Source organism: Fistularia commersonii, chromosome 14, assembly GCF_037954325.1.
Source record: "Fistularia commersonii isolate RoL2024-O1a breed Wild chromosome 14, RoL_Fcom_v1.0, whole genome shotgun sequence".
Lineage (NCBI taxonomy): Eukaryota > Metazoa > Chordata > Actinopteri > Syngnathiformes > Fistulariidae > Fistularia > Fistularia commersonii.
The window spans coordinates 13,338,017-13,365,061 of record NC_141297.1 but is presented as its reverse complement, the minus strand read 5'-3'; the positions used below and the strand labels follow the sequence as shown (position 1 = coordinate 13,365,061).

At 37.3% G+C, this 27,045-nt stretch overlaps 1 protein-coding gene across 4 annotated transcripts in view; it reads right to left on the bottom strand.

The window, feature by feature from the left end:
- The window catches only part of LOC147227338 (MICOS complex subunit mic25a-like), an 82,814-nt gene that overhangs the window by 21,336 nt on the left and 34,433 nt on the right, over positions 1–27,045 (bottom strand). For all 4 annotated transcript variants that reach the window (XM_086159426.1, XM_086159427.1, XM_086159429.1 and 1 more), the window contains 2 exons: positions 19,317–19,387; positions 8,246–8,381 (listed from right to left, as the gene is read on the bottom strand). In XM_086159426.1, coding sequence (XP_086015552.1) covers positions 8,246–8,381; positions 19,317–19,387 — 207 coding nt within the window. The remainder of the gene's footprint in view (positions 1–8,245; positions 8,382–19,316; positions 19,388–27,045) is intronic.

The following is a 27,045-nucleotide window of genomic DNA, read 5'->3' as shown; positions in this document are numbered from 1 at the left end:
CAGGAAGGGCATCTGGCGTAAATATTGTGCCAAAACCAAATATTCAAATTTAATCTAAGAATCTCATACCGGATCAGTCGAGGTCCAGGTTAACAACGACCACCAATGGAACTGGTAACCTACAGGATACCAATGGGAATAGGTCTACTTTGCATCAAAATGAGAGGAGGAAGGCATGTTCGGAAGCAGAGAGAGAAGAAGAAAGGCAAGAGTCTGGGACTGAGAGTAGGGACTTTGAATATTGGGGCAATGACAGGAAAAGGTAGACAGTTGGTCAACATGATGCTGGTGAAAAGAATGTCGAATAGACTTATGAGTCTGAAACTTGAAATTGAACGTGTGATGTTAAATGTTGTTAGTGGCTATGCTCCACAGGTGGGATGAGTTAGATGAATTGATGAAGAATATCCCCAGAAAAGAGAGAGTGGCAATTGGTGCAGACTTCAATTGTAATGTTGGTGCAGGCAACAGAGGTGATAAAGAAGTGATGGGCAGGCTTGGTATCCAGGATAGGAACGCAGAGGGACAGATGGTGGTAGACTTTTTAAAAAGAATGAAAATGGCTGTATTGAATACATTTTCCCAAAAAAGACAAAAACATAGAGTAACTTATAACAGCGGAGGTAGGAGCAGGACTACATCTTGTATACCCAAGGCAATCTGAATGAGATCAGTGCCTGCAAAGTAGAGGTAAGTGAGAGTATATACACACACACACACACACACACACACACACACACACACACACACAAAAACAAAGTCTGAGAAATTATTTAGGATATGATTTTTAACCACTATCCTGTACATGCACTTTGTAATATATTCATAGAGGCCCCCAAACAGGGCATTCTTTTGTGAATTTCTGTAACAACAAATTTCTTCAATCAGTTTATGATGTAAACTGTCACTGAGCTGATTCAAAGAAGACAAACTGTTTTTTTGTGTTTCTTTCAGGTTCTTTTCATTCCTAAGTCATGTCAGTCCTATACCTGTATGTCTGCACTCACATTTTCTAAACCTCCACTTAACAAAATTCTTTTCTTACTCTAATTTTTCAGTCTGTCTGGTGTTTCATCTCTCCATTTTGTGAGCTGAACCTCTGACAGTGAAAAGCATCACAGCCAGGGTCTCTCTGAGATTGGTGCTAAATTACTTAAAATCGCACTGAGCATCCAGGCAGTGCAAGTATGTTTGTGCTGCATGCCTTTGCATCTGAAAGCACAGATGAATGACTAGAGAATCCCACAGAGTGTGTGGCCAGTGTATGTGTTACATCTTGCACTGCCCCCGTCAAACCAAGCCTCCCAGAGGATAATGAATAGAGGTTGTTTGTTGCATCTCTGCAGGGTCTGGGGGATCCTGCCCTCATTTGCTACCAAGCACACATGCATGTACAGAGAAACACATGAAGACTGTAGTTTAACCCAGCTGGAAGACAATCCTGATGTGCAGGCCATTCCTTTGACCCCCTACACAGCTGATCACAAAACATCACAGAGTTTTGTTTTATGCTTGATAAGAAAACAAAATCAAAGCCAGAACCATAGCTTTTTCGAACAGATTATTTTTTCATTCATCTAATACTGGAGGATTAAATGTATGGAATGTTATTTTGTAATGGCTATTTATCTACTATTCTTAATGCTGATTAAAAAAGCAGGCTTACTGTCTCTGCACAGTCCAGGCTAGTCCAACTTAAAACAGAACACATCAATCAGCAGCTTTGCTTATGGTGGAGATGAAAACAAAAGGGAAAACACATTCTCCCCTGGCTCATAGCACAGTGACTTTCTTTAAGATAAAATCATGCATTACAGATGAGGCAGAAACCAAATCTGGCTTTATTAAACAGACACAGTAGAATTATCACAGCAGCGACATTTCCCCATGGTTTGTTGAACTCAAATATTTACATTTTAAATAATTTAAAATGAATAATAAGAGTTATCTGCCACTTCCATACTTCATGATATTATAAAGGCAGAAAGGAAATTGTGAGAATGAAGATTTGGAGGTCATGAACAGCAATCAAGCTTATGCTGATATCAAACAGTAAACTCAAAGGGACTGTAAAGACTAAAAGAAAAAAAGAGTTTGAGTTTTAAAAATCCCTTTATTAAAACACTGGGATGAAACAAGACACATTAAAGGAAAACGTAAAACGCTTAGTTTAGCTCAGTGGCACAGTTATCAACTTCAAAATAGAGCATCAACTCACCATGTTTTTTTTATGTAACACAAAATACTACGTGATGCCCAAGCTGAAATAAAGTCCCCCAGGTTGTCAGTTTAAAAAGTCAACAAATGCAGCTATTTGGTGAGTGGTAAGTTCCTAAAAAGTCAGTTCCTTGTCCAGAGCAGTTCCCTCTTTCTGGCTGAGTCAGTAGGTCCCTCAGTAGATCTGTGTAGCTCCCACATCACAGTCTACTGCCCCAAACAGGTCAGTGTAGAAACCGACTCTGCCTCCAGGTAACTCAGAACTAAGTATTAGCATTCGCTAAGCGGTAGATTTCTCGAGGTTGAAATAAAAGGAACTTGGGACATCCATATCCTTGGAGAAAATGGGACCTGACCAGAGCTCCCTTTGTCGTCTCCTGGAGAAATGAGCCAAGTTCAAGTTTGGTGTCTTTCAGCAAGGACTCTGGACAACATCTGGCTCTCCACCCAGTCCTTCCTCACTACTTTTGATTCAATTTTCAAGATTTTCAATAACTTGCCTTGCAGTTTTGCCTGTCATTGACTTCCTTGAAACTGTAATGTGTTTTTAAATGGTATTGCTTCATTCTATCAAAAGGGTTGGGATTTGCCAGTTTGCTCGGGACATTGATAAATTCAAATATTCTGACACAAAAGTAATCAATAACTTCAACTTCTTATCGGAGGTCTAAAAGTCCTTAATGCCCTTTAAGGAGTAAAGATCTTTCATGTCCTTATTGCTTCCACAAAACAAAATAGTATCTGACCTCAGAGCCATACCCCATCTTATATCCTTCGCTTATCTGGTTTTCCAACCCAAACTTATCCACAGTAGTTATATCATTCGTAAATCTTGAAACACTTTCGAATTTTTCCCGCTTCTGCTGCTTTCAAGGAAGATACATCCTGCTCTACGATGAAAAGGGGGGTTTCAGTAACTCCTCACTTTACACCTTATTTTTAGGCCCAGGACTTAGTTTCACTGGATATGTGGCACTGGTGGGCTCAGCAGCATTTGGCTTGGTGGCAGCATATTCATTGGCGTGGCAAGAGTAGTTCCCCCAGCCGGGTTGGCAACCTATGCTACCACTGTTCCGCCATCAGTGAGCAGATCCCCCTCTAATTCCAGTTTCCTATGTGGACAAGCCATTCATTTGCGGGCCACATCCCCACCACACTCAAAACACTTCATCTGCCCTGAGTTTCAGGGCAGATGTACAGAGTATAGTGATGGGGAAACGCCTATATGAATGTATCGTTGATGACCATGCCATCAGCAATCAGCTAGTGGACAAGAACTTCAATTTCAAAGAGAGCTACCATCGCTTTGTTCATTCCTTCATTCCTTGATTCCTTAACCTGTCACATGCTGTCAAGAAGCACCATTTGCACTCCATGCTGAAAAGACGGGGGTGGTGTTTTGGAGAGTGCTGTGTTTCCAGTTAACTAGTGCTGCCAAGTGTGCCGGGGCCAAACAATTCAATTAATCACTCATGTCAAACAACACTGCAACTAAAAAACACAGACTGATGAACAACTAAAAAATCAGGTTACATGTATATGCCCAAACAGGTGAAAAAATGGCACAAACAAGCCCAAAATTAGACTTTCAATCTCTTCCTTGCTGTCAAGCTACCTCAAAAGACAAATAATTAGTAATAATAAATTATCCTTTGTTTATTAATCCCTGTGGGGAAATTTGTTTTCGGCAATTAACCCATTACGGATGAACCATGAGGGGTAGCCTGTCGTTGACCAGCACCAGGGGAGCAGTTAGTAGTTCAGTGTCTTGCTCATCAGCACTTCGACACACTAGGAGGAGCCGGAAATCAGACCAAGAATGTTCAGTTCCAAAGACCATTACTCTACCTCCTGCCCCACGACGTCCCCGAATGAGAAATGGATGAGAAACTCTAACATCACAGTGTCTCTGAGTATTTAGTCAACTGCATTAAGGCACAAAACCATCACTCTGTTATCTCCATCCATGCTACTAGTTAGTTAGTGTCATGCAGAATGACCTATAACTTTTTTTTTCCATAAAATGTAATTTACATGATTACATAATTACATTCTAACTTACATTACATAATTACAACTAAATCTTAACTGCTAATTGTTGTGACTTGTTCCTAGCTTTCTATAACAAGCTATGAATCAACAGTATCAGCAAGCACTGTATCCAATATGGATATTATGAGTGCTAAGCAGTTTAGTTTAGTAACTCTTAGATACCGTTCAGGCTTAGAAAAAGAAATGAAAACCTTATGAATCCAAACATGCTGCCAGTGGACAATTGATTGATGGGTTTTAAGGGATAACATAATCTTAAGTCCTTAAATAAGCATGTCAAATTTCAGATGTTATACTTCAAATAATATTAGGTAACTCAGTAAACCGGGAATTTGGCCACAGAGTGACTCGAACGAGCAGTAGAAACCCATGCTACCACCATGCTGTCACTAACTGTGGCAGCTTTTAAAAAGCACAAAATGGAGGAAGAACTTTATAAACTTTCAAATTGATGGGGTGAAAGCCAGGGAGATGCCTTGGGGGCTTATCAAGCAGAAAGACCTTGATGTGTAGGTTAAAGCAGACTGCGATATAGCAAGCTATTCACACACACACAAACACACACACCCACACACACACTCACGCGCACATACACAAACACACACGTTACATTTTATGTATGATCTGCTGTTCTCTTTTTAAGACAGTCTTCAAAGAGTCTTCACTTCACTCCTCGTTATCTCACATCAGCTAATGCGCACAAGAAACTTTCAGACACCCCGTACCCACATCCTTATAGGGGCACCAAGCTTTTTCACTATAGAAATATAAGAATACAAAAAAGTCTTATGGGTGTAGGAGTGCTTTCTTTCTGCATGTTCCAGTAAAAAACAAAAAAGCAGCTACTAATGAAAGTAGAGATTACTGCTGGGAAATGAGGACACAAAAATACATATCATAAGCCACTTTTAAATAAATCCACTTAAAAATAGAAAGTCAATTTTGTCCTACATGGCAAATAATAAACACAATTTAACAGAACAGTACCTGAGCACATGGCTCAATTTAAGGCAACCTTTTTTAATTGTATTTATTATTCTTTCAATTATATGGACAATTGGTTGTTTTATTTAGTCCTAGTCATTAGTTAACTGTGGATTTTTCACATTAATTGGCATTTAATCTTGTACAGGTTCTTTTACATTTAATTTTTATGATGAATTTCCATTACTTTTTGTTTTGAACATATATGTTCATTTTTATGTTGATTTTCATGTAATGTCAATCTAATTTTTAGTCCAACTTTGCTGAAATCTTACAAGTTATTGCCAGTGTTATTGTCCTTATGATTTTGTTTACAATTACATAAACTCTGGAAAAGTCATTATTACCACCAAATAATTCCACAAAAAGCGATAGACTCCTTAAATATCTAATACAAGGTTCTTGTCAGGCAATAATGCATGTCTGCACATGGACATAATATACACATAATATAATTTTGCGAAGGAAATGGCATCAACCTACACTAGAGAGTTGAAGCATGACAGTTACTGTATTTGTCAGCAAACTGATTGCCTCATGCTGTATTAATGTATGCCAGGGAAGGCACCGCAAAAAGAAGCCAGGCATTTAGCTGCTCAGCTACAGGTTAAGCAGCTTCACCTTTAAAGGCCCCCTCTAAACTTTGAAACTGTAACTTTCCATTATTCAGTTCTTTAACTGATGCTTCTCACACATTCTCTCAAAGTTTCTTTGTGAAGTTGTACCTTAAAGCTGATGCAGTGATGCATATACTTGAGGACCATGTCTCTGCTTTTGAATAATACAACAGTAGGTCCAAATGAGTAATGGGAAATGCTGAAAACCAGAGTACAAAGGACAGATTTTTACAGAGTGCATGAATAAGTAACTGGGGGGAAATATAAAGGTAAATGCGAAAAAGAAAGAGACAAGATCACTCAGTTTTCAACCTCAGTTGACTCATAAAGACAAAAGTGGAAAGAAAAGACAACAGTCAACAAGCCCCAATATCTGTTATTTTTTTCTCATGACTCCCTGCAGTAAGATTCACTAAAACTTGATTTAATCTATTCCCATTGGTCACCTACTCTTAAAGTACCAAATATAAAAACATTTAATTAAAGCATTACTGTAACTAATAATTTTCAATCATCCAAAAACAAGAGGGGAAAAATAACTCACTAGCTACCTTAACACAACAGGTGTGAAAGGAGAACAGAATTAGGTTTCCAAAAGGGGGCTTTTTCAGTAAAGGTAGCAGACCAAGCTAGGTAGTTCTGGGGAACTTGGATTTCATACCATTACATCAGACACTCACTGAAAAAGTAGTTTCTAATGACAAGAATTTTCTCTGCATAAAACCCAGTGACAGCAGTCAAAATCCCATCAACTGGCTTTTTTGTACTTAACTCCTCCACAATAATGTTGAGAAGATGCGAATGAAAAAGGAATTGCCTTCATTTACATCACACAGCACTGCTCTGAAAATAATAACATATTCCCGTCTTAGTTGGATTGTTAAGTCTCAAATCCCTTTTATGATGTAAAATTGTATCATTTTAGTTTGAACAGTTTCATCTAATTTGGCTTCAGGAGGAAAACCACAAACATTCAAAATTATCCAAGATTTGCTTTAGTGTTGTTTCTTAGCTCTGTACGGAGGGAGTTGAGACACTAATAATGACACAGATCTCAGAAGTCACTGATTATAGGTAAAATCATTAAGAGAAAAAAACAAAAGATAGACAATGTATTTTATTTTTCAGCAGTGGACAGAGTGAACCCTTGTGTGCTAAGTTAATGGCCTTTGGACTACAGATTTTATATACAATGTGTGTGTGTATGCGTGCGTGTGTGTGTGCGTGTGTGTGTGTGTGTGTGTGTGTGTGTGTCTGTTTCAGGACATCTCACACCTTCATCACAAGGTCACGATTTACTGCCTTTTCATATTTCTCTTCCTATTACAGTCAAAAAATAAACTTGAATGAGATCAATATCATCTTTAGAACAAAACAAATCAGATGATGATGGTACTTAGTCAAGGTTAACTACATTTCATCACAAAGGAGGGAAACTGATGGTTAAGCCATTAAAGTTGCTAACAAAAGGTGAGGGGCGCCAGAGATTATCAATAGTAAAACTGTTTAAGAATTTCTTTCACTTTCCTACTGTTAAGTTTTCTTTGTGCATGTTAATTCATGTAACACTATGATAGTGATGATTAAATCTACTGACCCAATATGCTGAAGAAATGTTTTTAATTTTAGGTACGCACTCTATACTAGTCCTGGCTACTATCTTAAAAATTTCCAAACTGGAGTCTTCTGCCCAACAGGTGAGTGATGATATACTGTATATCCACTCTATACACCAAACAGTAGTCATGTGTTTAAGTATTGTGTCTGAAAAATTGTGTCTCACTGCGTCTCCCAGAGAAGTCTTCTGCCTCACAGCTCTATGACTTTTTTGCTCTGACCCACCTCGCCTTGCAAAGCTGTATAGAAAGCATCACTCTGTTGGAGGGTGGGGAGGTATTAGGGCTTTTCATTCTCCTCCAATGATATTTTTATGAGGAGCAGAGGAATGAAGATTTTTTCACTGATCTTTTTCATCGGCAATGCATCTGAGCAACATGTTATGTGCCCCATTGAAGTTCAACAATTTGAATTTCCAAAATGAGGAAAAAAAAAAGATGAATAAATAGAACAAAACCTGCATAACTGCTACCAACCTGCCCATTTTTTCTCAGAAGTTGTGTGGCTTTGAAAAGTCAGGGAACAAACAAGAACTAATGAAAAACTAAAAAGAAACACTGTCAAAAATTAACCAGAGTAAACCCAAAATCAAAGCGACTGGTAGTATTATTGTATTGCTCAAGCACAAACATCTAGCAAGACCCCACATGTTTGACCAGTACAAGCAGTCAAAAGAGCTTCTTTTGAGTGCTCAACAATTATTTCCATTCATAATATAGATTTTTTCTAGGCCATTGCAGAATTAAGAGAGCACATACCTTCCTTGCTGCATCAATACACCTCATGTATTGCTTTGCTAGGTCAGCACACCTTAGAGTCTGCTCTTGGTTCTCCTTGTAACAGGACAGAATCTGGGTTTGCAGTCCAGGGCATACACCTTCAGTATTGTGAGATCTGAAATAGTTAGACAAGTACATTAAGGAAATAAAGTGTTAAATTTAGTCACAGAATAAAGAGGCTGCATATTTCCCCAGTCTCACCCACAACCACTACAACCTTATTAACAACGTAAGGTGTGTGCTTCACTGCATATCGTGCAGTTAGAGCTAAATCACCTTTAATTGAGTGGGCAGGATCATTCTGATCAAATACAACAGAAAAGTGTACTTTGAGAGATTCAATTAGCCATACTTAATTTGATATGTGGGTTGTGTTATAATTGGTCTTTGTCTGTCTATCAGTGTGATTGTTAACTATGACAGGCTTGCAGCCTGGGTGCTCCTTTGTAATGGAGTCTGACTGATTGAAGCAAAGACAAGCAAGTTATGGATGCCCACACAGGTACAGAGGAGCATAATACACAAATAATAATAATACACATACACAAATGCACACACTCATGCATTTAGGCACATAGTAAACATGATGACAGAAGAGACAATTTGTGCACATACACAAATGGACCTCTCAATATGCCAACACATTAATCTGGAAAGAGCATTTGACACCAAATTTAATTGAGTGCCAAATTAAAGGTTCATTTTGGCTTTGATTCGCAGAGACCTGATTCTTGCCTTTCAGTTACAGCATATGCATATTGACACATTTAGGTGCGCGCGCTCGCACGCACGCACGCACGCATGCACGCACACACACACACACACACACACACACACACACACACACACACACACACACACACACACACACACACACAAGCAAGCAACAGTAATCCAATAGTTTATCCAGCCTGTCTAATCTGTCGTCTTTCATTTTTGGTGTGTCGGTCTCTCTCCAGTTCAGCCTAATTTCTTACATTTCTCACACACACCTAAACTCCCTCGACTTTTTTCTGCTCTCATTACATTTACAGCATAGAGAGAAGGACACCAAAGCAATCTTTATCTCTTTCTCTCTCTTTTTGAGGCTATCAAAGATAAGGAACTCTACTTTAATTTGAAATAAATGGCACTCATCAAGAAACCAAAAGACTCCTGATAGCATTTGGGGCTTATTCAAGACGCATGAAGGCTAAAATTCACTCATCAGCGGCAAAGCAAAAGCTCAATCCTCATACTATGCTAAACTGAAAGTCCAAAATGATGAGTGATGCCATTTTAAAAAAATGAATTTCATTCTGTGCTAGCAGGACATGCATCTGTTTCTTTTTCTTTTTTTTACATTAAAAAACACAACAAACAGTAAGATTAGTTGCTTAATTAATGGTGCTGCACATTATTTTTAATCTCCAACAGTGAAGGCAGACAGAACATCGAGGGCTCAGACTTCTGGACCATGCAGATCAGCTTAAGGAGACAAAGAGAAATAGAAAATAAAAATGAAAGCACAGAAATTGGAAAATGGAAAAGACACAAAAAAAATGCCACCAACTACAAAAGCCTTATGGCGAAGCTACAAGACTGATAAGGGAGATGCCTTTATCAACTCTAAACCATGCCTCTCTCAGTGTTAGAGTGACGGGATTTGTGTTTTACTTAATGGCTTTGGCTTTACATATGAAGCACTGATTGTCCTACATGCCATTTTATTTCTATCCTGTCAACTACAAAGTATTTGTATCTACTGCGTTTCAGGCAAGTAATTAGAAAATCTTGTAAACATCTCACTGTGCTGGAAGAAAGAAAATATAATCTAATACTTTGACTGACTTCAGGGCAACAATACATGCTCAGAAATGTGTGTGAATCACTGTGCTTGTGAAAACATCTTACTTACAAGTCTATAATTTTAATTAAATGACATCTGGTTAGTCTTTATGTGAGTAAACTATTTAAAAATGTTCTTCATTAAACTGCATTATGCAAAAGGGAATTATTTAATTATGCTACTGGTTTTAATCTAGTTTAAATCCAAATGCATACCTTTGTTGCATGTTTCTCTCTGCTCCCCAAACCTCCCTTTAACGTAATTTCCTTGCTAGCGCTGAGAGAACAAAGCATGTAAGCTCACATTGATTTAACAATATGTTTCCTATTTTTATACATTTCTTTACGACCCATGCAATAACTCAGCCTGCTTTATCACGCATTAGTAGAGTCGTCAAACACTGGATCTACTTCTTGGCTGAAACAATGACATCACGGAGTCTCGGGTAAAGCTCATAAAGAGCAGAAGTCACTTCTGTAAGTCAAGAAACAGTAATAACACATCACTCACCATTCTGTGTCAGTGTTTTCAGCAGATAAAATATATGTATCAGCAAACAACTACTTCACATCATGATTCGTTTCACAACAAAAACTGTGAAAAGACTATCACTCTCCACACAGATCACAATTATTCCTTCACTATATTTCTTTTCCTGTGACAAGATTCAAATAGAATATTGGTAGTTTGTCATTAGGCAAATGCACTCAAAAGCATTTACAGATGTTTAATTAAAATTGTACAGCCTTAAAATTATGAAGAAAATGTTTCAGAAATGATCAAGTACCTTGAGTAATTATCCGAGAATCAGAGATAAATAAATGACAAACTGGAGTTCATCGAGTAATTGGAAAACATTGCCTTCAGAACTTTCAGAGTCCTCTGCTCTTTCTTCAAATATGTCCCTTTCATTAACAATTTGAAAAAAAAATTTCACAGAACGATTTGTGGAAAACGTACAATAAAAGTAAGTAAGTTGAGTTCAATATCAGACATGTGATTTCCCATACAAGAGCAGATGTGATGATAAATATCCTTCTTAAAAACTTGACCCTGGATATCATCTTCTTTTGGGTCATATGGGTCAGGATTATTTGGGAATGATGGTTATTTGGTGATGAATCTTACATATCAACAGTAAATATATTTTCAGAAATAATTGCCCATCCATCTAGGAAATACTTATGCCTTAGAGCAAGTGCATGTATTAGAGGTTTAACCAACAACTGTCAAATAATCCTTATTGCAATTTAGCACTTCAGAGAAATAGTTATTCTGCAGAGAAGAAAGAAAAGAGCTCTTGTTTTACTTCAAGAACACTCTGCAGGGTGGACAGATGACTGCGAGGTAAACAGGTCCAACCTTATCTATTTCAGCAGGAAATAGAATTTGACAAGTTGGAGGGTTGGAATTCCTGACCAGATTACTTTACCATTACGGGTTTGATTAATAAGGGTGGGGGGCTGTGCTGAAGTAAAGAGAAAGAGAGATGATAACAAGGGAGGGAGGGCAGGGTAGGTGAAGAGGAAAACAGCTCGAGAGACAGAGTTGCCTCTTATCTCTAGCTTGTAGCTTGTATGCACCTGTACCCTGACAGCTTTTCAATTGACTGAGGGCACATATCCTCTCTTCCCCCTATCTTGTATCTGCACGCTTATTCATTTGTCCTCTCCCATCTCTCTAGTCCTATCGTACCTGTAACCAGCAGGTAGGGTCATATATGTACTCTGGTTCCACTTTGTCTTTCAAAATGCATTGGAGTAGAATACTTCATTCCTCTCAATGGTCCCAAGTTTTATGTATGTATACACAAACTTGTGTATCTCCTGCTACAAGGCACTAACATACTATGCCAAATTCCTGTATACATTTTACATTTGGCCATTAAAGAGATTCTGATTCTGAAAATATATTGAATTCAATCATCTGTCAAAGAATACGAAATACTGCATTGTAAAATTGACTGGAAACTGGAACCAAGAATACTGTAGGGCTGGCTGCAAGAGCCAGCTGCACCAGAAGTCACATAGATTTTGATTATTGGCTGCACTTCATTTTAAACTGAATATAAGGTTAATGTTAGAAGACAAAGTTGGGCTTAAAAGCTAATACTATATCTATATCAAAGATGATAGCAGGTGAGGTTTGGTGGATGATTAAGTGGACATCTAGAAGGGGTTGGATTTTGGTTAGAAAACAATCTAACTTGAACAAACAAAGTATCAACACTAAAACTGACACTATTGATATAGCTGGATCTGCCACCACAAACTTCAATGAAATAACATCGAAATTGAAACGTTGACATTGGTTTCTATATGGAAGAAAATCAATATGGAACAATGCACAGTTTAAGCACAGATCTGCAAAGCATATAGCTCAGCTTCCATTCCCTGCCAAGTTATTAAAGACCCACACCCGGTTATCACAGCACCTGACCAGCCAGATTGTATGTATTGTACTTTGCATCATGGCTCAGAAACATTATACATAATTTTTGTGAGGTCTTGCAGTAAAAACAAACATGGCAATTAATTTGATGAGTCCTATCCCTTGAAAGTGAAATAGAAATAAATATACATATATATTTCTATCATCATCATCATCATCATCATCATCATCATCATGCCTTCTTTTGTTATCTGTCACCTTACTTTTTTTCATCAGCCACCCGTGTATGAAACTGCAAAATAAATCCAAATCCATGTAATAATGGGACATCATCTTCATCTATCCTCCATTATGTCCCCCATTCCCCTTCCTCAACCTCTGCATCCACTGCTACATTGCTCTCATGATACCTCTTTTCTGTCTTTATCATTTCCAGGATTTGAGCCGCAGTGCACCACTGTGACAATGTTTGAAACATAAAACATCTCATCACTGTCCCTCATAAAATCAAGGGCAACATCACTGCAGTTTGATAGCTCCTCATTTATAGATTTTATAAAGCTGTACCGACATTACAGCGTAAATCAACCAAACTGGAGAATAAATTTGTTGCCTATTATCTAGTAAACATAAAATGCAAACTGGTTTCTGACTGCTTAGGCAGGATGACTTATTGCAGTGAGATATACCCCTCTAAATTGTCCATTTCAAGAAGCAAACAATGGACATGAGAATACCAATAGTCATATAATTTTAAAATTACTCTTCAGTGATGACACCCCCTTCTAACCCTACACCAGCTTACTCATCACTGACACCCCCTTCCGTGATTTCCTTTCTATTGGAAACACAGAGCAATTACCTCCAACTGCCAGCTTTCAACTTGGATTCTGGACTTGTCTTGTCAACGCTTCCAGTCTAACTGCTGAGTGATCTGTGAGGCCAGGGGATCTGACAACAGCTAGCTATTAAGCCCAGTTCCACTACTACTGTAACAGACAACTGGCCTTGTTAAAGTTTCTCCAGTACTGACCTGAGTAGTTTGACGTGGCCATCTTGCTCTTCTGTCTCCATCTTACATTCAATTTATTACCTTCAGCTCTGGAGAAGTAGTGGTCTTCTTCACCCTCCCCCCTACAAAATGTACCTGGACTAAAAAGATAACTGCTCAACCTTCATGTCTGTCTCAACCTGTCTGTAAATCCACTGTATGGTAAACCTTGTCAACTTGGCAAATGCAAACATCCTACGGCTAAGCAGTCATTAGGCAGGTTTGGAAATCCCTGCAGATCTGTGCGCTGCCAAAAAGGGCCTGCTGAGGAGTCCCCCCTCCCTTCACTTGTGACTGATAACCAATAGAAGTGGCAAATGTGACACTCAACCAATTCCCAAAAAACTGGAGATGGTTTCATCCAAAATAAATTTAATGTAATAAAAATGTACTCTTTGTAATGTTACACCTGGTTTACTTGCTTGATGTAATTATTTATTTGCAAGTATACCTTCTTTCCAAACATGATACCTTGAAAATGTTACAGGGAAGTTGGGACTGAGAAAGCAAAAGACCACAAAGGTTGTGGATGTGGAACATCAGACTCAAACTTTCATGTTGTTAATTATTGTACATTGAAATAAATAATTGATTCCATGACCAAAATGGTCATGTAAAATAGAATTAAAAAGATCCATGAGAAAAGAAATTAATTAGTAGGTGATGATATGATTAGAAAATGACGTCAAAATGCTTTGCTGTTCCTGAGTAAGAATAAGAGAGACTTTCAGTTCCAAACTGTAATGTGTTTAGCTATGTGAGAAGGGTGATGTTAGAGGGAATCAACACTATGGGCTGTGTCTTGACAGAATGCTGGGTGTTCTTATAATGTAAATACAGCTTGATGACAAACCGGGACCACTAAGTAATTATATAAGCAGTTTGGTAACAGGAGAAAAGAGAGGTGGTTCGCATGCTTACAGCAGTGAGTCTAAACACAATTTTATTTTGAAAAATAAATAAATAAATAGATAGATAGACAGAAAAATCTGAGACATTTAATATACTAAGATAAAAAATATATATATTTCTCAAAACAATTTCAAAAGAGTTCATTTGAAAGTCTTAAAAGACAAAGAAATCATTTTTTAACATTTATTCCCTGTGATTGATCAGGAAAGACAAAGTTAATTGAAAATATTCCCCTAGGTCAAAAATGCAAATGCAGCTGCGACCTGCACTGTCAAGCAATTTGGGCACAAGGGGGAACCATTTGTAACGAGAAAGAACCATGGTCCCGAGGCAACTTCTTCCTCTCCTCAGCTCACAGCCTTATCATTTCTGTTCTCTTGAAATGGCCACACAGTGCCATGTTCAGCTAGGAAAGACTGGTTTAAAGCCCTGAATTTTAAATCACATATGTTGTTAGATAATTATAACGGAGAATTAAGCGCGAAACAAACTTGTTTGGGAAAAAAGGCATTCAGGAATAGTTGGTGACAAAGTAGAGAGGAATAAATATAGAAAACAAATTCTAAAAAAGGAAAAAGATAATGATACTTGGCTGTTTGGTATAAATATATATATATATATATATATATATATATGTAACCTTGTCAGCGTAATTTGCCATCGCATTTTGCAGACCCTGTATCCATCTTGCCAGAAATACTTGTTAAATGACCATTACAGGCTTATTGTTGATTTTAACTTCATCCGGAGTGGAAATAACAATACAGTATGCAGCAAATATCTGGTATGTATGAACGGTATGTACAATTGTGCTGGCAAATCTGAAGGCTTGGATAGAGAAAGCCAGAGAAAAAGTCACAGGGCGAAAGAGAGAGAGGCAGTGAAAGAATGACAAATACAATGATAGGGAGGTCATTGAAGTTGTTTTATCATGCTCCACTGGCATTTGACATTTTAGAATGCTACTAGTCCTTCGCCATCCTCTCTCTCAGCCCATCACTATATCTCTCTCAACCCTCCATCTCATTTCATCTCTCCCTTGTTCTCTCTCTGTCATGCGCACACTCCATGGACACAACAAGGTCTGCAGGGGACTTACATTTGTTTCCTGAACACATAGCCACACTCGATTATTAGCACATTTAAGACTAAGCACTAAATTCACTGATAAGGAAAATGCTAGACAATTGATTCTGGAAGGTTTCGTATGTTGAAATTTGGTCAGGAAATATTTTTGGGAGGTATTTTATAGAGGACTAAAAGCTGATTAAACATAAAGAAAGGTTGTCAATTCTATCTTTTGACTATTTATTTTCATCATTATTGTCATTATTTGTTTTTTAGAGAACAACTCGAACCTAACCTTGAGTTATGAGTCACTCCCTGCACAGTGTTATGGGGATCCAGTGAATGGAAAAAGGCAATCTTCCCTCAAGGTAGAGCACCAATTTAATTTTTAAATTTTCTAGTTTCTTTTTTTTTTTTTTTTTAATTGCCCATAATTCTTTCAAAAGGGAACTTTTTCTCTCCATAGTCTTTTCTGAATTATAGTGTCTGCCTATATATGGGGTGGCTGGTACACACTACTCTGTGTGGTTACTTGACAGAAAGTTTACTTGAACCACTAAAACATGAAAGCAGTGTCTGGAGTTTCCCACAAATTGCTTTGTACTTTCTAAACAGCAGCTGCCGTACATACATTATATATAAGAATCTATCAAGTGCAGACAATTAGCTCTCCATGATCATTGGGAATGTCATACTTTGATGAATTTCATTATTTACAGATTATAAAATGTAAAATCAAAGCTCATCTTAATAGAACTAATGTACCTACATTTTGTAAATGTTTTTTTTAAGAGTTCAGTGTTGTGAACTGTTGGGTGAATTGTAAGCAGGGAGAGAGAAAAAACTCCTTTTCTCACAAAATAAACACCCTAACCTCACCCATAATCCATTCATTAGAATAACCCTGCTGGATTCCCAGGAGGTTTAGGTTAGACTGGATTGCAGAGTGAGAGAAAGTGTAATTTCATGAACATGTAAGAGGAGCATATAATTGACCATGAACTTACTGTGGCTTTGGAAGGTTGAATGGTTTTATCTTCCTTGATAAAATACTTATGGATTTAAAATATCCTCCTTATACACACACATGGAAATATTCATACACATCATCCCCACAACCAGAGGATTAGAGGTATTACAGTACAATTTTCCCCCAAGGGTAAAATAACCTGGTCTTTAGAATCACTGTAGATTAAAAGCATGCTAGCAATTTTCGGAAATGCTGAAAAGAGTTAAGTCTCTTTAGAGTACTGTGTAAATGGTGCACTAACTACAAAGCAAAATAACTTGTATATTTGTGCATATATCTGGGCAAGCTCGGAGCTACAGGCTTAAGACGGTTTAGAGTGGGTGTGTGTATATATAGAGTATATAACTGAAGTCTGGGCACTCATTCTTCATTCAGTGGTTGATTTTGCCAATACATTTTTTTCTATTTACATCATTTCCATACAATGAAGTGCTCAATGAAGTGCTCTTGTCACTCCAGGGGTCAGTCATTCAGTCATGAACTCTTCCCTTTGTGGATACTATACATTCACTTCTCCCAAAGATGCCTTATCTAACCATGTCATTTTTTCTACATCATTGCAAGAGTCCTCCAGATAAGAATGACAGAAAAAAAATCCAATTTAAGTTGACCTTTGATGACCAAGGTGACAAGCTCAGCTTCTTGAAACTGTATGCAAAGTAAGAGCAGTTTCACATGTTGAGACTTGTTAGCTTTTACTTGCATTGTAGAGAAATAACCAATGCATATTTTCACAAATAAGCTAATCCAAACTTATTTACTCCAACAGGTCAAATCCAAACTTCAGCATATGATCATGATGAAGTGTTGTGAGAGTGAATTTCTTTAAAGGGGAAAGATCTTGGTTCAGTAAACATGTAAATCTGGTGTCCCAATGGTCTAAAACTGCTGATAAATGTGTTGAAAAAAACAAATAGTCTAAGTTCAAGATCACTTCTCCTATTAGGGACTTTGCTCATCTCTTCAGAGGGTGACAAATTCAAAGGACACAACTCGGCTTTCCATCGTGTTCCCAAACCATCTCTGTTTTGTGCGATACTAGAATGCTGCTAAACAGTGTATCTGTTCACAGAAGCCCAGACACTCAAAAGATTAAAAGATATGCTTCGGGTGAATTGTAAAGTAAGTGATCATATCAATTATTTAGAGATATTTGGATAAATGAATTCAATGCCTTTAAGGCATTTTAGGACCCATGGGAACCCTGTTCAGTAGACCAGTGCCTCTGATATCTGCACTGTTGAACTCTCAAAGCTTTATCTATTTTAAACTGGGATTAATACAGTTTTTTAATAATATCCTGCCCACTGAAATTATCAGTGGACTGTATTTACTACTCAGTATCAGCTGAAGCACATACTGCACTGCCAATCTCAGTCAATGGAGTTGTAATAAAACCCCTTATCTGATTGTGCAGTATCATAATTTTGCATGCAAAAATCATTTATGTGTGTGCAAAAATCTGCTTTGACCAAGCCCATCTCTGGCTTTACGCTTGCTCAACATTTCCACTTCAAGCTGAACAGTTTCCCTTTGGTGTGTGCCTCTCTAAACACTGTCTGCCTGCCTGGCACAGCATTACAACAGTTCACAATTCCAACCAATCACTGATTTGGAGAAAGCCATCCTGCTTGGCTGCCTTGTATGGAGACAGGCTGCTTCCACAACTGGGAGGATTAGGGGAATCAAACTACTTACATGTGGCTCTGATGCAGAGGACATTGTCTAAAATAGCTAGCCTAACCATGTACTTCTGTAGCCGGACCGAGCACCGAAAATCATTCATGAGAAATTCCCATAATCCTTGTGCTGTTTTATAAGCAAACTGATGGGATACAAAGCTGTTAACCCTGTTGACTTTGTTGAGGTCAGTGACTGGTTAAAGTCGTGACATATTTGTAACACTGTCAGCTTAAGCGAGTGTAGAGGCAAAGCTGAGTGAGCTCTATAGAAGCACGGGGTTGATAACCTGCACAAAACAGATCTTGTTCACAAAATATTGTTCAGCAAAACTCCGAACATTGGCACAAATATGACTCCTTGTAAATATCCTGAAAAATTATCTTGAAACTATCTTCTTCATATGTAGTTAATACACAAGCCCCTCAAACATCAAATACATAATGTCCACAGCATCTTCCAACCTTGCGTACTGAAAATGTTCTCACAAATGTAAAAGAAAATGTTACTTTAACTACTCCCACTGAAACAGAAGCTATTTGAGAAAGTCCTGTGACTGAAACTCCTGGATTCTATGACCTGAAAATTAATCCCCAAGCGCCAGGGTGTGGATGCCTTTTTTTTTGCTACTCATTTATTCAATATTTCCATTCATTATCTTGTCACTTGTCTAGTAGAAGTGATGTCCACTTACTGGTGTGATACAAAATTTTATACCAAGTCATGGCCTGGTTTCTAACGTGAGGTGACTCCCACACTCTAGCGGCAGTAATTAGCTACCTTTCCATGGCTGTGGCTCATTTAAGTTTACAATGAGAGGAAGGGATGGGAAAGGAGTTATTGTTTAACTTTAACTGGAGGAGCCAATTAAAATTCTTATCATAATGGTCAGGTTTGCTCAAGCAAATACACAGATTCAATATAAAAAAAGGAAAAGAGCAGATCCTTGTCTATCACTAATAGTCTGCTGTCCCTAGGCCTGTGAGAATATATTAGTTGGTGGATGCGTTTCCTGAGGGAATAATATGGCTTAAAGTTTAAACCTGCAATATAGTTTAAGGATATGTGTTTTAGTGTGTCAATCTCTTACCTCACACTTGCCTCTGTCTTCGTGGCAGCTTTGTTGAACTGCTTTTTGCTCTGTACGTATCTCTCCAAATTCTGCACAATGACACAAACAAAGTATTATCTTTTTTTGAGCAGCCAGTGATTTGGTATGTTGAATTTCCCCCCGCACATGCATGGATTTGAGCGGCACGGTGGTTAGCTGTTCCCTCTCATAGCATGAAGGACCTTGGTTTGACTCCCACAGGGGGGCTTCCTTTGTAGAGTTTTTATTTTTTCTCTGTGTCTGCAGGGGTTTCCTCTGGGTTCTCCTGTTTCTTCCCACAGTCCAAAAACATGCAGAAGGTAATTTGGAAAAATTGGCTGGATGTGTGAATGAGATTAAGTTGTTGTTTGTCTCTATGTGTGGCCCTATGATCAACTGGCAACCGGTCAACATTAAAACCCATCTCTCACCCAATGACAGCTGGGACAGGCTCCAGCCTCCCTGCACCTCTAATAACAATAATAACAATAACAATAATGATAATGATAATAATTTTAGCTTTATTAATCCCCATGGGGAAATCTGTACATACAGCATTATCAGTTAAACAACAGCATATGTTTGGACTGTGGGACAAAACAAAAGAACTCTGAAAGAAGCCAGACAGACACTGGGACGACATGAACACCACACAGAAAGGCTGCTTTCGAAATCTATCCCGAAACCTCAAATCAAACCAAACAAATGCATCCTAAAAAGAACTCTTTCAATACAACATCAAAATTTAAAGTGTGATGACAGCAAGCCATATACACACTTTCAGGCACAGATGGGTCATACATCGATGGCATCCATCCACTACTTGATTAATTTATTTTGTCAAAATTAGACCAAATATAATAACATTGAGGTATTAGGTTCCATCTACAACTCGTCACTGCACTGAAAAGCACTGTACATTATGTATTTGAAATGGTTTTCAACAATTAAGCAGACAGTGTGACATTGATTAATTCATTAATTCATTATCTGCAGGATGATGCTTATTTTGCAGTCAAGGCCATGTGGGGGCAGGAGCCTATCCCTGCTGTCATTGGGTGAAAGTGGTTTATCTTGGACCAGTTGCCAGATGACATAGAGAGCCATATATCGTGACATACTACTATTCAATTCAATCTCTCATTCACAAACTTGTGCAATTTAGGGTCTCAAATTAACCTTCTCCATGTTTTTTTGGATCGTACAAGAAAACTGGGGAACCCAGGGGAAACCCATGCAAACATGTGGTAAACATGCAAACTCCACACAGAAAGGCCCCTTTTGGAAACCAAGAACCTTCTTGCTGTGAGACGGAAGCCCTCACCACTGAACCACCATGCCTAGTATGACATATTTCTATCAAAGGGAGAAAAAGTACTTAATTTGCTAATCATGATAAATATTAAATAATTACAGATATTTCAAGTGAGACATTAGTATCAGACCTAGGAAACTTCAGAGTACGGTAGTTATTAGTATAATGTTATCAAGCTTATTGATTCATTTATAATTTGGTTTCTCTGTCTAAATTTTCCTCGATGAGTCAATCTCAATCTTGAGCTGTTGGGTAGAATCTGCAACTTTAAATTGTTTCTTATATTTACCTGAACAAAATCTTTACAGCAAAACAATGTACAGATAAACATCATAGTATTTTTCACAAATATGAAAGAAACAATTTAGGGAATTATTATCCAGTAATGCAGTTAAGTTAGATATGTTTCTTTTATCATTCCTAAAGATCAGCAGTAACTGCCTGTATTACTTTTACAAGACAATTCAATTTCTGACTTTGCCCCCTTCTAAGGAAGCACCAAACCCTCAGCAAGCAGGCAATAATATTATTTTAAAAAGTGAGGAAAAACAAAGAGAGAAAGAAAAAACACAAGCAGCTAATCCACAACAACTGCAGCCTCTCCTCTGCTGATCCTCCTGGCTTAGGCCTTCCTGAATCCAGCATCCCCTCCAAATATTTAACCAGCAAACCTTACCAGCTGAGAGGCAGAATGGCATGGAAAGAGAGTAGGGAAAGGAAATGCTTGGAGGGGTGTAAAAAAAACATAAAAAAAAGGAATTCAATACATTTCAGAATGTAAGAAGAATGAGGAAAAAGGGGAAAAGATATGTATGTGTGTAGTTGTGTCTTTTCATGTGTGCAAGGATTTTTCCTGATAAATCAGGATGGAATGGATGGAATGGTCCTCTTCATGTAAACTGTGTGTACAATATGTATGTGTAAGTAGTAAGGGAGACAACCTCGTGTTTTGCCACTAATATGAACCTTAGTCCACAGTGCATCTGAAGTAGACACTGGATATGAGAAAAGAAAAAGTGTAAAAACAGGAAAAACCTGGTTGGAATATACCTAAGATAATCCTATTACAGCTCCTATGTGACACTCATCTAGTCCCAACATATTGCTTGATTGCTGTGTGAAATTATGGTTTGTGCACCATGTTTGTATCGAGCAGTCACTGAAACCCAGCTTGTCTCTATGGCCTGATCAGCACCTTGCATGACAGCTCTGCTTCCATCCAAGAGGTATGAGTGTGTGTGAATGGATGAATGTAATCTAGTGTAAAATGCTTTAAGTCCACAGGGAGTGAAAGAACTATATATATTGAAACCATATTTAGATAAACCTTCATACAGACATGGATTTATTTGCATATATCCTTAAGCTAAACCCAAACTAGTTAAACTCATTGGTTGGCTGTTGTGAGCCGCAGGATGAGGAATCTCCTTATTCACAACACAAAGTTTAACGTGGTCAGTATTGTAAGGACTTTGAAATATCATCAGAATGGCATTTCAATGTCATTGATTTTTCAATAGTCTTTATAATAATTTTATTGACATTATTATATTAATTTAACAGCTCCCCATATTTGTTCATTAGATACATCAAATCACTTTAACGTCACTGCGATTTATACGACACCTGTGGTTCAGAATCTGTGTTGAGGAGAAAGGTGAAAAAAAAGAAATAATTACATTGTAAACTACAGTGTTCAATGAAACATACTGTCTTACATAATGAATAATGCAAAATATTTGTGCCGTACATCATGTTTCAGTGCCAAAACAAGGACTCATTATGTAAATGGAAAAAAAAGGAAGTTTGTCACTTTTGTCATACTGAAAAAATATTCAGCAAACACCAGAAACCTGTGGCCTCACTTTACAAGGACATTGCATGTTTTCATTTTAAATGTCTGTATAAATATAGCAGAAGTTTACTGCATAGCAAAATATGAACTGAATTGCCATGAACTCAGATGATGCTGTATTGTGACCTTTGAATTGTGATAAATAAGTGATAAAGCCCTAATCCTAATCACTAAAAGGTCTGATTTATGACCTGCCGGGTGACCCACAGATAATATCTGTGATGTTAGCATTGGCTCGGGGAATGCAAACTGCTTCATTATCAGATACGACGTACTGGCAGATTGTTTTTATTTCAACAGTTATGAGCGGGTTTGAAGCTGTTAAGTCATTCAAAAATTCACAAATTACTTAATTCAATACTAAATTTACAGTAAACAACTAATCCAAATTAATATCAATACATTTCATTTAATGCAGGAAACTAGAGGGGTTTATGCATCTGTTGACTTTCCTCTGGGTGACTTGCATACAGAAGAAACAGGTTACAGTCATCTGTAAAGAAGATACAAATTGTAAAAAGTTTTATAGCTAAATCTATTCATCTTAAAACTGGAACTGGGATTAACTGCAAAAAGATGCATGACATAGAACAGGGGTTGGGAACCTATGGCTCTTCCGGTGACAGCATATGGCTCCCAGGCAATTTTGAGTTGAAAAAGAAAAATTCAGTTTGGAACTGATTTTAGAATACTTGTGATATTTCTTCATAATACAGTGTCATTTTAAAGTAAACATGAAATAAGTTTTGAAGATAAATTTCACGATTCACCGTGAATTAGGTCGGGAACTATTGGATTCCGAGCATGTCCGGGTCATTGTGAAGGGGAAGAAATAAATTTTATCAGATAGCCAACTAGTTTATCCGTGTACACCCTTGAAACGGAAAAGATGGCAAAAAGAAAAAAAGACGATGATTACCGTGCATTCCAGGCTGCGTGGACAGAGGAATTTGCATTTGGATCTGCGGTATGTGTAATATGTTATGATAAAATTGCATCAATGAAACGGTCAAATATCAAGCGGCACTTCGAACAAATCCTTTCCACACCAGAAGTCGCATCAAAAGTAAGACATATTTCATTTATTATACTTTAAAAATACTGTATGGCTCTCGGTGAAATATATTTAGAAATATTTGGCTTTTATGGCTCACCCAGTCAAAAAGGTTCCCAACCCCTGATATAGAATAAAGAGTTGTTCAATAACTTACCGTTTGTAAAACACTTCCTTTTGTCTTCTACATGAAAACTACTGCTATAAGTGCAGGTCATAAGATAAGATAAGATAAGATAAGATAAGATAAGATAAGATAAGATAAGATAAGATAAGATAAGATAAGAAAAGATAAGATAAGATAAGATAAGATTAGATAAGATAAGAACAGCTTTATTTATCCCGAAGGAAATTGTTGTGCCAGAGTTTCAAGCAAAACATAACAATAATAGATAATAGTAGGTAGGAGGGAGAATAAGAAGTACGATAAAATATAAAGTGTCAAAGTTAAGGCTATCAAGTGTTTTAAGGTCTTAAAAAGAATGATTAGAGTAGAATGAATCAATCATTTGAATACAGCCTGAAAACCACCCAGCTCATGACTAGATTCATCAAACAAAATAGCTTGGTGTCTGTGGTCATACAATACAAAAAAATTGGGGTGAGTATGAATAAATAAATAAACACCAATCATGTTTGGTTCATTGTGATTTTTTCATTTCATTTATTTATTTCATTTATTTATTTATTGGGGGGGGGGTCCTTTGCTAAGAATTTACACCTTTGCCTTCTGAATTCTGTTTGCTTCTTTTTTCCAAAGGACACTTTCTTAACAGCTAGTTTTTTGGTCTTAGCATTCTCTGACCATCTGGAATTTACAAAATTGTTGATATGGCCTTACAATTTCTGTAATATCCCTTAGAGTACAATGCCCTTTTTTCAGTGTAATCATGCCCTTCTTGATTAACACAGACACCTGAATCATTAAATGTAAAGACTTTTGAGCCATAGTAAACTAAAGAGGATGCATAAAGCATGTGAATCTTCAATACGACTGATGGAATAGTTGTATGAAAAAGAGATTAAAGTAGATATAAAAATGGGCAGCTCAGTAAGAGCTTGATAGATCAATTACCAAGCATTTGTAGAGACAGAAAATTGTTTACTTTGCAACTGTATGCAAATGAAAAAAATTGAAGGTTTTTTTGTTTCTATTATGTGTTCATCAACAGTTTCTTTAGTCCTTAAAAGGAATTCACTTTTGTTAAACTTAACATCTGCCTATTTTGTATTGCTGACAGTTACTTGTCTGATTCAACTAACATTTTATGATCTCAGATTGCCGCATTGATATCGATCTCTTTCTCTTGTCATTCTTTGGTAAATTTATCCAACCCAATAGTTGCAAAGATACTCACAGAGCCACAGAGAATTTTATGTGAAGTCAAACTATAAGATTCTATGTAGGGATATTTGTGTGTACTTCATGAGTGTCTCCTTTGAGGGATGTGACTATGATTCATAATGTAGGCTACATTTGCTTAGATAAATACATTCTACTTTTAGGGCTGTCAAACCTGTCTAAAAAAAGGTTTGACTAATCCCTCTAAGAATATGTGGGTTTAAATACTTGACTAGATTTGGCCAAGAATATTTGTGAGGTCTTATACTTACACATTAATGAATCCAAAATAAGCAGTAAATCATTATATATTTGATATCATTCTGCCAGGATTCCAACATTATGCCACTTCTACTTTTTTTTCTCTACATGTGTCTTCATGTTGTTATAGGTAAAATGTAAAAAGCAAGGTTGTAGTTAATACAGTATAAATTGCAAGTAACTTTGCTATCTTGTAACCAAGGTTTGTAGTTCCTAACAGGCAATTTTAAATGACATACTGTGTGAGCTTTACACAGGGTCCAACATCATTAACCACAAGCTTGATGTCAGTAATAACCTTAATCCTTTAGCTTGAACACCCCTCAGTTTTAGCTGACAGAGTCTGAAGTACAAAAATAAATAGACAGCAGCACAGTGGCCACACGTCATCATTTTAGTGCTTGTTAGCATGATATTTTCACAAGCTTTATTCAGTCTAGACTTCAATCAAAAATCCAAAATCCAAGCACTTATTTTCATCCTTATCTTCTTTAAAACGGTTTACTCTACGTATTATTTATATTCTCGTATTATACCCCGTTGAGCGATGGCATGATCAGAATCCAACTGTCTGACTGTATTTGTGTCATTTTACAAGTAATAATTTTGCTTGATTACATCTAACCAGTACTTTATTTTCATTACTTATTGAAAATTGCACCATGGTATAGTTTCATCATTCATATCCCTACTCCTCTTTCCCCTGCCTCAGATCACTGTCTCTCTCAGCTCATTTGGTCGAGGCAGAAAGCCACTGACCCTGAGTCAGATTCATGCATATTTTTTTTTTAATCTATTTTTAAAGAAACGATGGATTTATAATCATAAAGGACATATATTAGACCCATAAATATAAGAATGTTCCTTCAGATATCCTCATCATGAGTGGCGGGTATCTAAATAAAACTGCAAAGTATAAATGCATTTAACACCTAATATTGATACATGCTCAATGCTAAAAAAAAGGCTTCATAAAATTGATCCCACTGTCTTAAGATGCACTATGTCTCCTCCATATAACAGCATTTTCACCGAGACACCTCATCTTCAAAAATCATTCAGCTGTCTGGAAAGTATTTAATTCTGTTAAAGGCTTTACACAAACACTTCAAATTACAAAATAATGAGGCAACTGCAATATTAGCCATGTCTACAATGTTTAGTAAACTTAACGCATTATTAAACTTCTCCTCAAAATGTCTCCAGCCTCAGAGGAACTGCTAACAAGCTTATCTAATCAGCAGAGAACTCACAGTTTCTGAGAACTCACAGCAGCATACTGAGCTGATCGTTTTTCACTGGATGAAAGCAGTAAACTTTGACTCGATGTCTATTCAGCCTAAAGTGTATTCCTTAAGAAAATGCAATACGGCAAAAAAGTGGAGTGTGTAGCACAATATTTTAAGCACACTGATCATTGCACATACCAGCCTCATATGAGAAACTACCGGTAATATGTTAAAGGTGGTGTGCAACAATGATCAGTGTCAAAAAATGCCATGGCATATATGTGCCATGATCTTGCATACCTAAGATAAAAAAAAAAAACCTGCTTAACACCTCATAAACGCCGGGCATGGACACCGATATTCATAAAAATTGAAACATTTGGTGCTAGTTGTCTGGTGTCACACTCTTGAAAGCTTAACTAATTAAAACTGTAGGCAGTTGGCAGAATATGAAGGTACTGGAAAGTTAAAAAATAGTCATAAATGCACATCAAATTTTGGACGTAAAAGCGCTTGGGCACACCTGCTGTCTTATAGCAGTCCTCTGCCGCTCTGTTTAGCCATGAACAAAGGTAGTGCAATCTTACTATTTGGAGAGTAGCAGCTTTTATGCTCGTGGGTTTGGTGCACAGATATTTCTGTTGTGGTACATGGAGGCCCTGCAGACAGCATG